This window comes from Oxyura jamaicensis, chromosome 2 (genome assembly GCF_011077185.1).
Source record: "Oxyura jamaicensis isolate SHBP4307 breed ruddy duck chromosome 2, BPBGC_Ojam_1.0, whole genome shotgun sequence".
Taxonomy (NCBI): domain Eukaryota; kingdom Metazoa; phylum Chordata; class Aves; order Anseriformes; family Anatidae; genus Oxyura; species Oxyura jamaicensis.
In genome coordinates this window covers 123,589,265-123,604,549 of record NC_048894.1, presented here as the reverse complement: position 1 = coordinate 123,604,549, position 15,285 = coordinate 123,589,265, and the positions used below count along the sequence as shown (strand labels likewise).

The following is a 15,285-nucleotide window of genomic DNA, read 5'->3' as shown; positions in this document are numbered from 1 at the left end:
CTTTGTGTTACATCCCAATAATTCCATCACATTACTTTCAGCTGTATCCCACCATAATTCCTATATTATCCTTTTCCTTGCATTCGGCCCATCTTCCCTCTGTTCCTCTCAAACAGCTTGTCCCAAATTGTTGGGCAAGACAGCAGCTGCTTTGATTAATTCAAAGCCATAATAGTGATCAATCTGCAATAGTACTTCAGTTATTACTGAAGCTTCATGGGCACTGCTGCTGAGACTCTCTTATGTCCAGTTACCAATATGAAGTAAATTGGAATAAATTTCATACATGAGGCCTTTCAAATTCTGTTGAAATTGGTCAGTAGCATTAAAAGTTTCTAGAATGAGAACTCAAAGGCAGATGGGCACCTCATAAAACCATGCAAAAGCTAAAAAAAAAAAAAAAACAGCAAACCACAGGCTGAAAACAGGGCAGAGGGGAACAGTATGCAGGGAATATCACTACTGGTTTATGTCATACTAAACTCCTAGCTTTGCAACTATATGACTGTGATCTGTTCCACCTGCTAAACACACTCTGGATAAAACAAGCATCTCTCTTTTTTACCAGATTTCAGCAGTGACAGCGCAGTTTTATTAGCTTTTGCCCTTGCGAGGTCTCAGGCAGACTTGCCCTGGCTGATGTTGCTACCAGCCAAAACCGTCTTCCCCTTCTCTTCAGGCACTGCTGCCCTCCTAGGCAGAACCAGACTTCCCCAGTGCACCGGGCTGAACACAATAGTGGTTCACAAGCTGACTTAGAAGGGGATCAGATGTCTCTGCCCTGAGGGCTTCCATATCTATTAAAGGTGCAGGGCAAGGCAGATGGCTGAGGGTGGTAACAACCAGTTAGCCAGTCTGTCAGAGCCCGAAAATGAACCAGTTTATTCTCACTAATGATTTTGTTTGCTGTTTTTCATTCCTTCACTAAACTGATGTGTATAAAACTCTTCAGTTTCTTTGCGTCTCCAGTAATTTCCCTCTCATGTTTCCAAACTTTCTTCCCTTCTGCTGTGTCTGCTATGAGATTACAGTGACTAGAATGACAGCCTTTATACCAAACTGGGGTATCTCACTGGATACACAGGGACAACTGAAAGACATATGCAAGAAGTTAAACAGGATATGCAGTGCAGACAATCTTACATTCTGAATTAATAGTGTGGCTCAGAGGTACCTGGCTCCTTTTATGTTCACAGCTGTTACAGGTCTGCAAGCACCACAACTGTTTACATTAATAGTCTGAAAACTGTAGCAGTAGTTCAAATCGTTCTTTTTCATGTGTTCCCTGGCATTTCTCAACAACAAAATTCATCGACTGTCATACTGTTAACTTTTAGAAAATTCTTCACTAGTTTTTGGTCTTGACCATCTTGGATAGTTTTGTGTAATGTTGCAAATGTTTAACTTAACCATCTCCCAGTGGAGAGTATTAATATATCAAACAACAATATTTTAAAAAAGGTATTCCCCTGTTGATTGCTTAGTATTCCTATTCTTCTTTAGTATTCTCTTGTGACAAGTTCTGACAAAGGTTTTTTTATGAAATTCCAAATAAGTCATACCTACTGGCACTTCTTAGCCAATATTTTGCTGACGCTTTTATAGAATCATAATTATAAACACACAAATGGAAAAGACAGCTGCACTCAACCCTAGTGACTAAAACTTTTAGTGGCTTTCTATAGAGAAAAATAAACTTGACATCGCTATGCATGTCCACCTTTTAAAAAAGGGAAAATTGCCACCACTAAAACGGTAGAGATACTAAATATTGAGATAAAAGAGAAATCAGTAATCAAGTATTTAGTGTTTCAGCCCAATATTAACCTCAGAAGCAATGGCATAGCTCACATCTACTTCACATCAGAATCTGTGAAATATTTATACAGAAATTTATACAAAAAGTCTGTTGATGTCCTCTTCCTCAAAACTACATCTAATAACTAGGTAACTAGAATTTAACCCAATTGCATAGATAAACTCATTGAAAATTTTAAATATCAAATTTCAAATGAGTCATACAAATGGAAACAAGTTTTCTCAACAATCCAACTTTTGTTAGTTTTAATTTAAAATACGAATTTACTTTTTAAAAGGGTTTTTCTACTTTTACTACACAAAATGTTGGTTAATACATAAATGCTGGGCTCTGTAGTATATAGAAAGATATTCACTGGGAGTCAATGACACCGTGACATTACATACCAGCTGACAAACAAACCTGTAAATGTCCACATCCCAGAAGTGATGCCGGTAACATACATGGAAACACTTATACATTTATAATTCTTGACAAGTCTAGCAATGGCAGGGTGCAATAGAAGTGTTCTGATGTATACTGACAAAACATGGGTCTGGAGAAGGTTAACAGGAAACAAAACAGAACTTAACTGACCATACATTTATTCCCAGTGAGATACTGAACACGCAAACACTTGAGTACTGCTATACCAGTCATAACTAATCTTCATATATAGGTGACTTGAAATATTGCTTAGATGTGATGCCACACCACTAAGAGTGAAAGTCTAATTTACAAATTTTGGAAACCGCATTCTGTGGCAAAGATACAAGTTAAAAATGTGTATTTTGCATTCACAATTTTGTCAGCAGAACCCTTCCTTATATTAAATGATTTGGTAAATCCTGGCAGCTTCCCCTTTGATGCAGCCTGATTCCACCAAGAAAACATGATAAATTTCACAGCCAAGATCCATTTATTTTGTATTGGGCAGCCTACATTTAAGGAACGATGCATTGTCTAAGGGGTACGTGGCAGTATTTATTCTCTAAATTTCAGCTCATTTTGTTAACTGAACACACAAAAGGATTATAGCTGAGTACCCATCCTGTTACAAAATGCAAAACCACAGAAAGAGGTATCGGCTATACCGTTAGTTAAGAAATGCCCCTCTAGAGAAGAAAAGATCACAAGTTTTTCAGAACTAAGCAACTGCTCTGGACTATTGAAAAGAGAAGTTTGATGATCACCAACAACAGTTCAGATTCCCATCCTTTCTTTCAGAAAAATTAATTCTGAGCTGATAATGAAAAGATAACTTTAGTGTTATTTGCTCTGTAATTTAAACATGTTTCATATTAGTATTTTTTTTCTAGTTGAAGGTCAACAAGAGTATCTCAGTGGCAAACAGTGTATGACGGATATTCAGAAGTCCATGTTAATCCTTTCAGCTAAATTCAAATATACTTCATCCCCAAAATACCAAGTTTCCTATGCTTCTACCCAATCCAGAACAGATTTACTCCAGCTTACCTACAAAACAGAAAGCATTTAGAACATCTGGCTCAGAGACTGATGCTGGAAACAATGGCTTCTCACTGAAAGGAATCTGCCTGTGGGTATCACACAGAGAGCATACCGGGCTCAGTATCTACTTCTCAGACAGAGCATAAGGCGTTGTAGTTTCCAGGAAACTGGAAGCCGGAAGGTTAAAGAAGCTCTGGCTCTAACCAAGGGTCAGATTCATAGGCGGTACGCAGAAAGCAAAGCGCCATTATAACCCTGGCTCCTAACTGCAGAGTTCAGACACGCACCACGCTTGTAAACTCTGAGATAGGTGGTCCAGGTCAGTAATTGCACAGTCCACACAGGAGCTGCCCCAGAGCCACAGATCTTGTCAGTCCCATGTGGCTCTTCCGTGAAATTGACATTCTTGTCGATTTCACAGCTACTATTAGGAGGGAAACTGACAAGAATGTCAATTTCATCAGACTGCAGCAGGGACTTTTCAGACAAAGCAAATTTCAAAAATCCTGTTTCGGTCTTATTTGGGCCATTAAAAAATTGTCTCTGCTAGCACACTGCAATACTCTTTTTTCTTTAAGGAATGCCATGTGAGCTATAAATATTACAATTTCATAACTAAATTGAAATGAAAATTAAAAAACAAAACCAACTAAACTGCCTAGGGTACAGGAAACACAAAACAGATTAGAAAGATGTAACTAATTGTCAGGGGAACAGTCTATGCTTTTATTAAAAACAAACTACAAGAGCGCTATGACACTTGTTCTTAAACTGTAATAGTTGACTTCAAATTTATAACCTTAGAAAAATCCTCCCCTTCATGTCAGTGTCTCAGGAACTGCTAGTAATAAAGAACAGAAAAATCCTGGTCACAGGAAAGATTATTTATATGAAATATGTGTGTATATGTATGTATTTCATACATATGTGTAATTTACTTGCATGCCCATTACAGTTTACTCTAATGGAGATAGGCCATTCATATAAATGCAATGAACTTCAGATCGAAAAAGTAACATATATTTTCCCAACGATAGAGATTATGATGCTGCAGAAAATGACTGATTTCCAGATCACTCCAGGCATCTTCCTGAAAAAGGCATTCAAGATGGAGACATTTGTGACAAGCACAGCTGCAGCTGTTGAAAAACCTCCAGTGTACTACTACTTTTAGTTTCTTGTATTAATAAAAATTTGCAATTTCAGCTCATTGTTTCTATACATCCTGTACTTCTCAAAAGGCTTTTTATTTTATTATTGTTTTATTTTATTATATTTTACTTACTTGTTGAATTATGGTGTTTCATCCATTTCTAAGGGTTATGAATGTGAAAGTATGTTTGCCCATGTTAAGAAAATAAGGAGCTATTTCACTAAGGAGTTCTTAGATGTCATGCACCGAGGCAGGAATCTAAAGTTTTGTGGGAAGTCATGAGAACCTTATTGCTATCGGGCATCTTACTGCCACTTCTATGGAAAAGCCAGCCAATTTGGCCTCATTATTAAGTGTCTCAAAACTTCAAATGCATCCACAGTTAGTAAAGGTCTTAAGGTTAGCAGCTTATTCTGTCTACGATATGGGGGTATGGACAGGTATAACCTGTCTGGTGAACATTCCATCTCTACATAGCAGTATCTTCCCGAGGTTTCCAGTATTGCACAACCAATACATACATTTTCTTTCTTCTGGCTGCTTGATATTTTTCTATCAGACACCAGAACTGATACCATGCCTGCTGGCAAAGAAGAAAGAAAAGATGAAACTTCACTCAAATTGACAGAGAAGTGAAGGAGTTCACTGGTAGTTCAAATGGCATATGTAACAGAACCCTAAATCTAGAATCTCTTTATTTCTGATTAATTGTTCTGCCTTTCTACATGTATACATACTTTTTTTGATTGGCTATGTGTTTGATAACCAACTTACTAATAGTAAAGCCCACATAGTTATTGCTCCTTGAGGTACTCCTGCAGACGTAGTTTTGTCACAAATGAAATTCTATATAAATGTACGCTATTTTTTGCCTGTTAAGCTATAATTATGCCTTTCTTATCTATTACTTTCTTCTCCTGCTTGTTCCAACTCACCTCAGTTAATATACAGCATGCCTAGACAAAATAATTCACACTATTTCCCATTCTACATTCTGCTCCTGAGGAATTAGAGTTGAATTGTACCAGCACATTCAGGTAAACACTTTATAGCACAGTGTAAGTCAAGCTACTGATGGTTTACAGTAAAATTTTCTATGCATGCTTGCATCTGTTTATAATGATTACCTTTGTTTTTTATTTAAGATTTCATTGAAGGGAAGATTGGCAATATCTGAGCTCTGGTAATAGGTATTATTTAAAAGCATATTTTGAATGGTACTAGCTTGTTCTTTCCTCTAAGCTTCTATGAAGAAGTGATCACGATAAAATCACCATATCAGCATATCTCTACCATACCAGCAGTGGCTTCCATTTTATAGACTGGTGAGCCTTTCATGTTCATAGGTAAAAAGCTTTTATTAATACTTTGTAGAAACACCCTTTTAAAACATAGCTGATTATATCTCAGAGCTATGTTTCCTTTTATAAAATAATGTGCAAAACAAATTATTTTTTCATTTGCCTTATGATAAACGCCATTTTTATCTTATCCATTTTAGCATAAGATAAAGGGAAACATTAGATTTTATCTTTGTTTGTTTAAACCCAGATTTCTCGGAACACCACATTTTTTCAACAGGCTTAACCAACACAAGCAATTATTTCAGATAGGCTTTTGTATACACAAATCAAGCAACAACAACAAAAAAATCCAGAAACTAAAATAGTCACACCTTAAACAACTCACCAGAAATAAATAGTAGCAGGATTAGAACCATTTAAAATTCAATTTTTCCACATGATTCTAACAAAGGACCAGGTGTGCTACAACTATAAGTATGAACTAAAGTCTGAAAAAAGAAAGCAACACATATACAAAGAAAAATTTGCTAAAGAAAAGGAAGTCCTTTAAACCCTTTGGACCTACAGCATCTTAGAAAAAAAGAAATTACATCATCAAATGTTCAGTAGGAGAGATTTGACAGCAGCAATGACTTCTACTTAGTTTTTACAGGGATAAATTTACACGTCACAAGCTGATCGCAAGGAAAGACTGCACATACTTCACTACTTTTAGTCACATCTAAAAAATAAAACTGCTTTTATTACTCCAACGTAGTACGTCTTTCAAACACACAAATTAAGCATAAGTTCCATTACCAACAAAACCTACTTTTATTCCATGGGAAAGTATCAAATTGGTTAAAACTCAAATAGCTGAATCTGGAAATACTGAATAATTCTTTTCAGTTCTATGCATTTTGGTTTTCTTTCTAGGAGTTTATCTGGCCTTTCCACAGAGATCATTTTCAATCCTTGCTCTGTGATAAACACTATAGAAATATTATCAATTTCACACCCAGGAGAAAGATAACACAATCACTACTGCTAAGTAGTGATGAATTCAGTAACTGTTGAGGTTGAAAGATGAATTTAAGGTGATTATTTTGATGAACACTTTGTGTCTCCTTTGCCCCACCCAAATTATTTTATTTATTCTGGTACAAGTAACTTTATTTTTGTACTATATACTGTTATATATTAGACCAAGCACATTTTACTTCATACACTATGTCAGGATTTTGGTTGTAAATCAATTTTCCAGTACTACCTAAATGTCATAAGTGAGAAGTCTAACATTAACTACATGCTATGTTACTTATAAATACTAGAAAATCAAATTAAGTGCAAATGCATCACAACAACAAGAAAGTTCATTCTTTCAAAAACTGAAATTCACCATCAGTTGCTGAATATCAGTGCTTCTTTTTTTTCTGTACATATTTATTCCCCTACCTATGCTTCAATAACTGCTTTGCCAGCACGTTTACAAAATTTGGGATAAATTACTGTATGTAAGTGGGTGGCAGCAGTCTTTATGAGCAACAGTTGTTATGATTCTGCCACATTTTGACAAGTGTTGCTCTTCAAGTTCACTTGCTTTTACATTAATCAAGATGACATAAGCCAGATATTCCCAATTTGTATGATTAGATGAGTCATACGACAGGCTTACAGGATCACTGACCTAGACTCAGAAAAATTGGCAAAAAGAAGCATATTTTGTTAAAATGGACAAATCTGAGCAGTTTCAAAGACAGCTACTATATCACAGGCTATAATGGGAAGCTTGTACAGCCTTTTTTTTTTTTTTTTTTCTGCATATTACAGTACTCCTTGACTGTGTAAAAGAAGATGTTTGCTTCCTTAAATGAGGATGTTACTTTTTTATTTCAAGGAGAAAAAAAAAATAGAGCTGTTTCTCATTTCCTCTGCATGTTTTTTTTAAATGATGTGCATGTATTTCCAATCACGGGTTTAAAATTCACATTCATTGTTACAAGTAACTAAAAAGTGAGCTACAGAGCATTGGTTTAAAATCTCTTAGTAGCTCTTGCAGTTACATGCAGTCTTCAGTATGAATTTCCATATAACTCTTACCGTAAAAAAACACCTATTCTACACTAACAACTTTTGAGAAGAAAAAAGAACAGGTTCACAGTATACCGTTTTTTTGTTGTTGTTGTTTGTTTGTTTTCTTGTACACCTGGCATTTTTTACTGCAACGTTAAGCACTTTGTTCATCTTTTCAATAGATTAATCTACATTTAGATTAATCACCCCATAAAGGAAAAACATCAGCGCCCCCCGGTGGACACAGCTACCTTTTGACATTACAGTCTTCAGTATCCAGGGATTATTTCGTTGTAGCCATTATAAAATTCCAGTTCATTAATAATCATATTTAAATCCCTTGCTAGACATTCGTGCTTGCTACTCATCCAATACTCTACAGACCTATATCTGTAAACTGCAGGATAATTCTCATTTACACCAAACATTCATATTTGTATTCATTTTTACTATCAAATACATGAGAGAGGTTTATGGAAAATTACCTGCAATTAATTTAGTTCTTTATTCTGCTTTTTATAGACAATATCTTGGTAACTTAATTAGAACTAGTAATTTACATTTATTGTATTGGCTAGTTATTCTAAAATAAGCTGAAAACTGTCACAAACTCAGAAAACAAAAGAATGAGAGACTGGACCTGTAGAGCCTAATCCTACTGCCAATCGATGTAATAGTCCACACATTTTGTAAACGGACATAATAGTCCCTATAGTGTATAAAATCATTGCTACACTAAGAAACAGTCCCTCTGTATTAATAATATTTGTGGGGTCAAAGCCTAAATTTGTTCACAGCACTATTCACAGTAATATTCAAGGCTTTTAATACTGCAGAATCTTATAAAGCATGGGGTTACCCCACTGAAGTCTCACCTTAATATAATTACCTTCAAGATCATTAGAACTTTGGGGTAAGCAGGAGTCACAGTATCCCAATTATAACGTCTTTTGGTGCAGGATAAAGATACGATTGCAGTACCAACCAGAAAGAGCAGCAAATATACAGAAACACCTGCAACCAGTATGCAAAAAGCTGCTACTCCGAACTTAGAAACATATCAGTCTATTCTGTAATTGTATTTGTCTCTGAGTACAGAAAGTATCTGAGATCACATCCCAGGGTTGTCAGTGACAAACTACACCAAATAATTCTACCTGTTATTTTTAGCATGTTATAGGAAGCTCCCTTCTGGAACCAGAAGGAAACTTTCCAAGGGAGTCTCAGGAGGCAATGGTATTCTCCTGAGACAGTACTGAAGAGTACTACAGAAGATTAAGCCTATACCAATCATTTTCACATAAAATCTAAACTCCTTATGAGCAATGGATCTTGTGTACGTCCAAACACTTGTGCTAATGTAATACCCAAGTTATAACTTTGCATTCATAAACAAACATTTAAAAAAGCTGCTGCTGAAGTCACTGCATTGTGTAAATTAATGGGAACTTGTCTTTATAAGAGAGTAATACAAAACAATACAAAATCTTTAGATTTGGTAAACACAGAAACAGAAGATTTCATTATTGTGCTCCATTCTTGTACCTCGTTCATCATTAATGGAAGACATTGCTTATCCACCAGATGGAGGTTTTTTGTTGTTGTTTGTTTGTTTGCCTTTGATTATTTCTTTTCTTAAACAATACTGATTTGGTAAGAAACAAACAAACAAACAAAATACAAAACCATGATCCAAACATGCTACTTACTTTTCTTTTAAAACTAAAACATTTTACACACATCTTTTAGTACCTTGTATCCTACCAAAATTTCCAGTTAATCCTAAATAAATCCATGTGCTCAATATTGGCTATTCACAGTTTTTTGTTTTGTTTTTGAATCATCCATAAGGGTTATTCTCTCTGGAACCCAGGTGTTAATACTACGCTGTCACCTAAACTCTAAGAGGTGTTTGCTTCTTCTAGCTAAACATGGGTTTCTGTCACACAGTCCTGGATGCCTGTAACTGTGCTCAGAGGGCTGACTTTTCTATCTTTTCATCCTCCTATGCCCCCCACATATGTCAGTTAGGTGTGTTTTGAGAGCTAAATGGGTCAAAGTTGTTAGTTCTGCTAACTTTTACTCAGCACTCCATCTTCTCATTTTAGCTTCCTGCTTTTGCCCTCTGGGCTACTAAGCTACATGTTAACCTTTAAAATCTGCCAGCATTTTTTTAAAGTTACTGGTTCTGAAGAGAAAGGAAAAATTGGAACACATTCCCAACCACTTCAGATTATTTCAGTCCACATTAATGGCTCAGAAGAGGGTAACAATTGTAATAGGCTGTAACTACTTGTCTAGGTACTGCTATCTTACCTTTCTACCTGTACAGTTTTTATATTATTTACTTTGGCATATCAACTTCTAAAACGTGGCATAAAAGTATATTTTCTTCAGAGTGTTTACTTTATCTTGACACTACTCTTCAACATGTTCTTCTCTCTTTCTTTCACCCGTTTTTCTCTTATTGTAAGCACAAAACATTTTGCTTCTGAACCCAGTTGCAGCTCCTTTTTCCCCTCACATTACCAAGATAATCATGAGGACTGACAGCAATTTGGCAGTACTGAAGAGCTATTTTCATCAGTAAATGAATCTCCATTCTGGATGACTGAACTTGTAATCAGCTACTGGTTAGTTAAAAGGTCAGCTTGCACCTGTAATTCTTGCTACCAGATTTGAGACTGCTCTTTTCCCTTATTCATCTTATAACATAGCTATATTAATCAATACAAAATGCCAATCTTACGTCTATGATTGTACAGCAAATAGACTTCCTGAATAGGTTGTCCAAACCACCTAATATTTTAAATCCTTCTGTATGTCTTCTAATCAGAAAGTTTCTTATTTCATTACCTATTTCTCTCTTTCATCCTCCTGAAGTCCAGGTTAATATCTTTGTCACAACCTATATGTTCTGGTTGGCAAAGCATTTATCTGCACAGTAGTTTAATCAGATATAGACCAACATTTACTTTCTAATAGTTTAATTTTCAGTATTTTATGAAAAAAGTAGAGCAAAACTACATTTCAAGGGCCCATGTCCCTTCCTGGGTTTGCAATGCATAGAATCATTAAGGCTCAGAGGGACCTCAGGTCTCTGGCTCAATTTCCTGCTCAAAACAGGGTCAATCGGGTTGCTTGGTGCTTTATCCAACTCAGTCTTGAAAACGTTCAAGGTCACTGACTCCACAACCTACCTGGGCAACCTGTTCCAGCAGTTAAATATCCACATGATGATTTTATTTTTCCTTAATCAAAACTTTGCCTGCTTCAATTTATGCCCCGTGTCGCTCACCCTCCTACTGTGCACGTCAGTAAAATGTATGGCTCTGTCTTCTCAGGAACCTCCACTTACATCCAGGGAGACTGCTATTAAGTCCCCACGAGGCCTTCACTTTTTCCATGCTAAACAATTCAGTTCCCTCAGACTCATGCTGAGTAGGGCCTTTATCAATAAGGGACTACCCTAAGAGCCATGTCATCTGCTTTTAACTGTTAGACTTCCTGTAGCACAACTTCCACAATCTCTTTGCTAACACAAGTTATATCCCCTACTGTACAACCATATATATTCTGTGCATTCAACTCTTAAGAAGGGCTACAGAAAACATAAGCTATGACAACAATGTTAATATCTCCCCATTAAAATTGCAATGTGTCTGCTTCTTTATTATACCCTTATTTCAAAACTGCTGTATCCCATTATATCAAAGTAGATAGACCTACTGCAGCAGGTGGACTGTCAGGAAGGCTGAACCTCCCATTCAACCCACATTTCTGTTCATGAGGTTTTGCTAAGTTCCTTTTTATTTTATTTATTTATTTATTTTGATAGCCTAGAGAAAGGAAAGAGGCATGGTAAGCTTCTATTTTTCTCTTAATTCTCTTTCTCTTAACTGCACTGTAACTTATTCTCTAAATCCTGGATACTTTCTCTAATTTCATTATTTTAGCCTTAGTAGACAATACTATGCTTAGATGAGATTTCAAATCTGAGTACCAGTTCATTGCAGTTTCTACTGGGAATACTAGTTATTCTGAAATATCCACACTTTTATAGTGTGCACAGCCATCCAGAGGGACCTCAACAGGCTGCAGAGGTGGGCTGATAAGAACATCATGAAGTTCAACATGGAGAAGTGCAGAGTCCTGCAGCTTGGAAGGAACAACTCCAGGCACCAGCACATGCTGGGGGCCACCCAGCTGGAAAGCAGCTCTGTAGAAAAGGACCTGGGAGTCCCTGTAGACACCAAACAGAACATCAGTCAGCAATGTGCCCTTGCTGCTAAGAAGGCCAACAGTATTCTTGGCTGCATCAGGCAAAGTATTGCCAGCAGGTCAAATATCAGGAAGCACATGTTTACTGTACAGGTGATTGAGCATTAGCACAGGTTGCCCAGAGAGGTTGTGGTGTCTCCCTCATGGAAGATTTTCAAAAGCTGTCTGGACATGGTCCTAAGCAAACTGCTCTAGGACCAACTGCATCTGGTCCAACTCCCTGCTTGAGCAGTGGAGTTGGACCAGATGACCTCCAGAGGTTCCTTCCAACCTTAAGTATTCTGTGATCTTCCACTAATGTATCTAGTCTTGTATATTTACATTTGTCAACTTTCTGTGGCAATGCATTCCACAAAACTGTTGTACTCATCAAAACGTACTTCACAGCCACTTCATAGCTTAAGAAGCTTATCTAATAGATGCCACCTGACTTAATCACAGCTCTTTACTATTTCCCTGACACCAGATGTTCTTGGCATATCTGGAGGTGAGGAGAGAGTTAAGACTGGGGATTGGAGAGAGTGGGCTAAGAAGAACCGCTTTCTTTTCCTTCTTATAAATGGTGCTTGGGTGGGAGGAAGCTGCTTCTTATTTATACCTGATCTAAAGCAATCTCTGTATCTTCACAGCCATGAAACATCAGAGTTGTGAGCATTTACAAGTGTAGAAGAGTATCTGACAGATCCCATGGTATTGGGATCAGTATCACGTCATAAGACCCAACGCATACCATGTTGCTGTGTCCCCCTGCCTTTCTTGAAAAGAAATCTCAGGTATATGGACTATAAAAGTTAGTGCAGACATTTAGGTCTCTGATCTAGTGTGTTGGGTCTGTCTGGGATGGAGTCACCTTTCCCTGCAGCAGCCCACACAGTGCTGTGCTCTGCACTCATAGCTGGAACAGCACTGGTATCACTCCAGTGTTGTGTCTATTGCTGCATAGTGCTGGCACAACATCAGAACTCCTTCCAGGCCCCCAAGAGCCAGCAGGCTGGGGGTGGGCAATTGATGGGGAGGGGACATCACCAGGGCAGCTGACCTAAACCAACCAAAGGGATATTCCATAACACCTGATGTCACACTCAGCAATAAAAGGGGGGCTCTCGTGGTGGAGGGTCTTTCCTGAACAACCGGTACGCGTTTTGAGGCCCTGCTTCCCAGGACGTGGCCGAACATCGCTCGTTGATGGGAAGTAGAGAATAACTTTTTTTTTTCTTTCTCTCTGTGCTTCCGCGCGGCCTTGTTGTTTCTTTTGTTTCTCTTTCTCCCCATTCCCCTTTCCTTAATTAAATCATTCTCATCTCAAACCTCGAGCTCTTTGTGTTGTCTTTTCTCCCCCTTCCTCTTTGAGGAGGGGAGGAGTGAGAGAGCGGTTGTGGTGGAGCTTGGCTGCCCACTCGAGTAAAACCATCACATCTAGACAATCAAGGGACTAGGACTGCACGCTGTTCCCACCCTGTTTTCTTGGTGTAGGTTTAAAATAAGCCTTGGTTCCCTATGTGAACTCTACATAAATGATATTTCAGGCTCTTGCACATCATGAGGTTCAGTATCTCTTGAAAATGAATCATTCTTTTGAAACATTTTATTGGCTCATACATAACTCATTTCAGCTGAAGAGAATCTAGTAACTCTATAATTGATTTTCTCTCTCCCTTCTCCCTTTAGCAATATGAAGCACGATCAGCTTCACTACCAACCCATGTTATGCTTATGAAACCAGAAATAACTACACAAGTGTTGCAATAAATGACTAATTCACTTCATAATTTATTCTAACCTTACAAAGAGCATCTTAACTAAACTACAGAACTTACTAAGATAACTAGAAGTTACTGACAGACTAAAAAGTCTAATTCATCAAACATGAATTGTAATATTGCCAACAGTAAAACTGAAGAGCAGGATTCTACTGTTTTAAGGCATTTAACATCAAAGCCTTATTCTTTGAATAACCAGATAGACTGATGCTTAAACTCACATCAGCTAAAAGATTCTCACTGATATTGCTATCTTTCATCCTAAGACCACAAGACGAACTGAAATCAATGGACTCTGTGAATGACATTAAACACACCTGCAGGTGTCTCTTGCATCAGTGACTTCATATATTGGCAGAAACAGAAAAATAGGGCATTTGTTACATTTTTACACAGGTATTCAGTGACAGGTGTAATACATTAAAAAATATTTTAAAATTAGTAGTTTTCAAGTTTATGACCTCTCTCTAGACAATAGCCTTGCAGATCAAGTAATCTAGTAAAAATGCTGTTGGACAGTTTCTGTAATAACATTGTACTTTAACATTTCAGTGAAATGCCATAAGCTGTAAAAAATAAAAAATAAAAAAAATAGTCCAACTGATTTACCAATCTTGGCATTATTTGCTTACTATATTTGCATAAAAGATAACAGGATTTACTTTATTATTAATTGCTTGAGGCATAGCATAAAAATTCATATATTTTATTAAAAGCAAAAAAGCTAAGGATTTATTGACACTTACTAACAAGCTAGTCATTGTAGCCTGAAGACAAACTACATGAGTAAATAAGTATCCATAACTGCCAATTTTTAAAATAGAAATTCATTTTCACAACCTTGGCTGATTCTTTGCTACTCTCTTTCCCCTGCCCCTTCCACTGGTCTTCAATATTCCTTATGCATTCTCAAGATTAGGTCTCGAGCATGGATCACTGCAGGAAAATGGCACATAACCAACGACAGTAAAGAAATAATTAAATATACGTTTTAAAAAGGAAGAGTGTGAGAAGTAAGTAGTTACTGCAAATACCACTGCATGAAGGAAAGACTGTTTCTTTATGTAAGTCCATAGAAGATCAATAGTCATCTGTATAGTAACCAAAGTGCTCTCTCTTGAGCTCTGCTGGTCTTACAATCTTTTCCACTTACAACACACTTAAGAAATAGCATAAGAAGCATAAGAATCTGTGGTGGTTTTACCATGCTAGGCAGCTGAACACCACAACCACTCTCTCACTCCCCCTCCTCAGATGAGGAGGGGAAGAAGTAAAGAACAACTCACGGGTAGAGATAAGGATAATTTAATTAAAGGGAAGAAATATTAAGGAAATATTATTATTAATTAAACAATTCAACTAAAGGGAAAAAAGGGAAAGGGGAAGAGGGAAGGGAAAAGGGAATAACAAAACAAGTAAAGGCTATGTGGAAGTGCAGAGGAAAGAAATTACTCTCTACTTCCCACA

At 37.0% G+C, this 15,285-nt stretch overlaps 1 protein-coding gene across 1 annotated transcript in view; it reads right to left on the bottom strand.

The window, feature by feature from the left end:
• C2H8orf34 (chromosome 2 C8orf34 homolog) overlaps nt 1–15,285 on the bottom strand; it is a gene marked incomplete at its 3' end in the record, with an annotated part of 188,417 nt that overhangs the window by 92,045 nt on the left and 81,087 nt on the right. Inside the window, exon 7 of the mRNA XM_035317217.1 lies at nt 3,556–3,692. Coding sequence (XP_035173108.1) covers nt 3,556–3,692 — 137 coding nt within the window. The remainder of the gene's footprint in view (nt 1–3,555; nt 3,693–15,285) is intronic.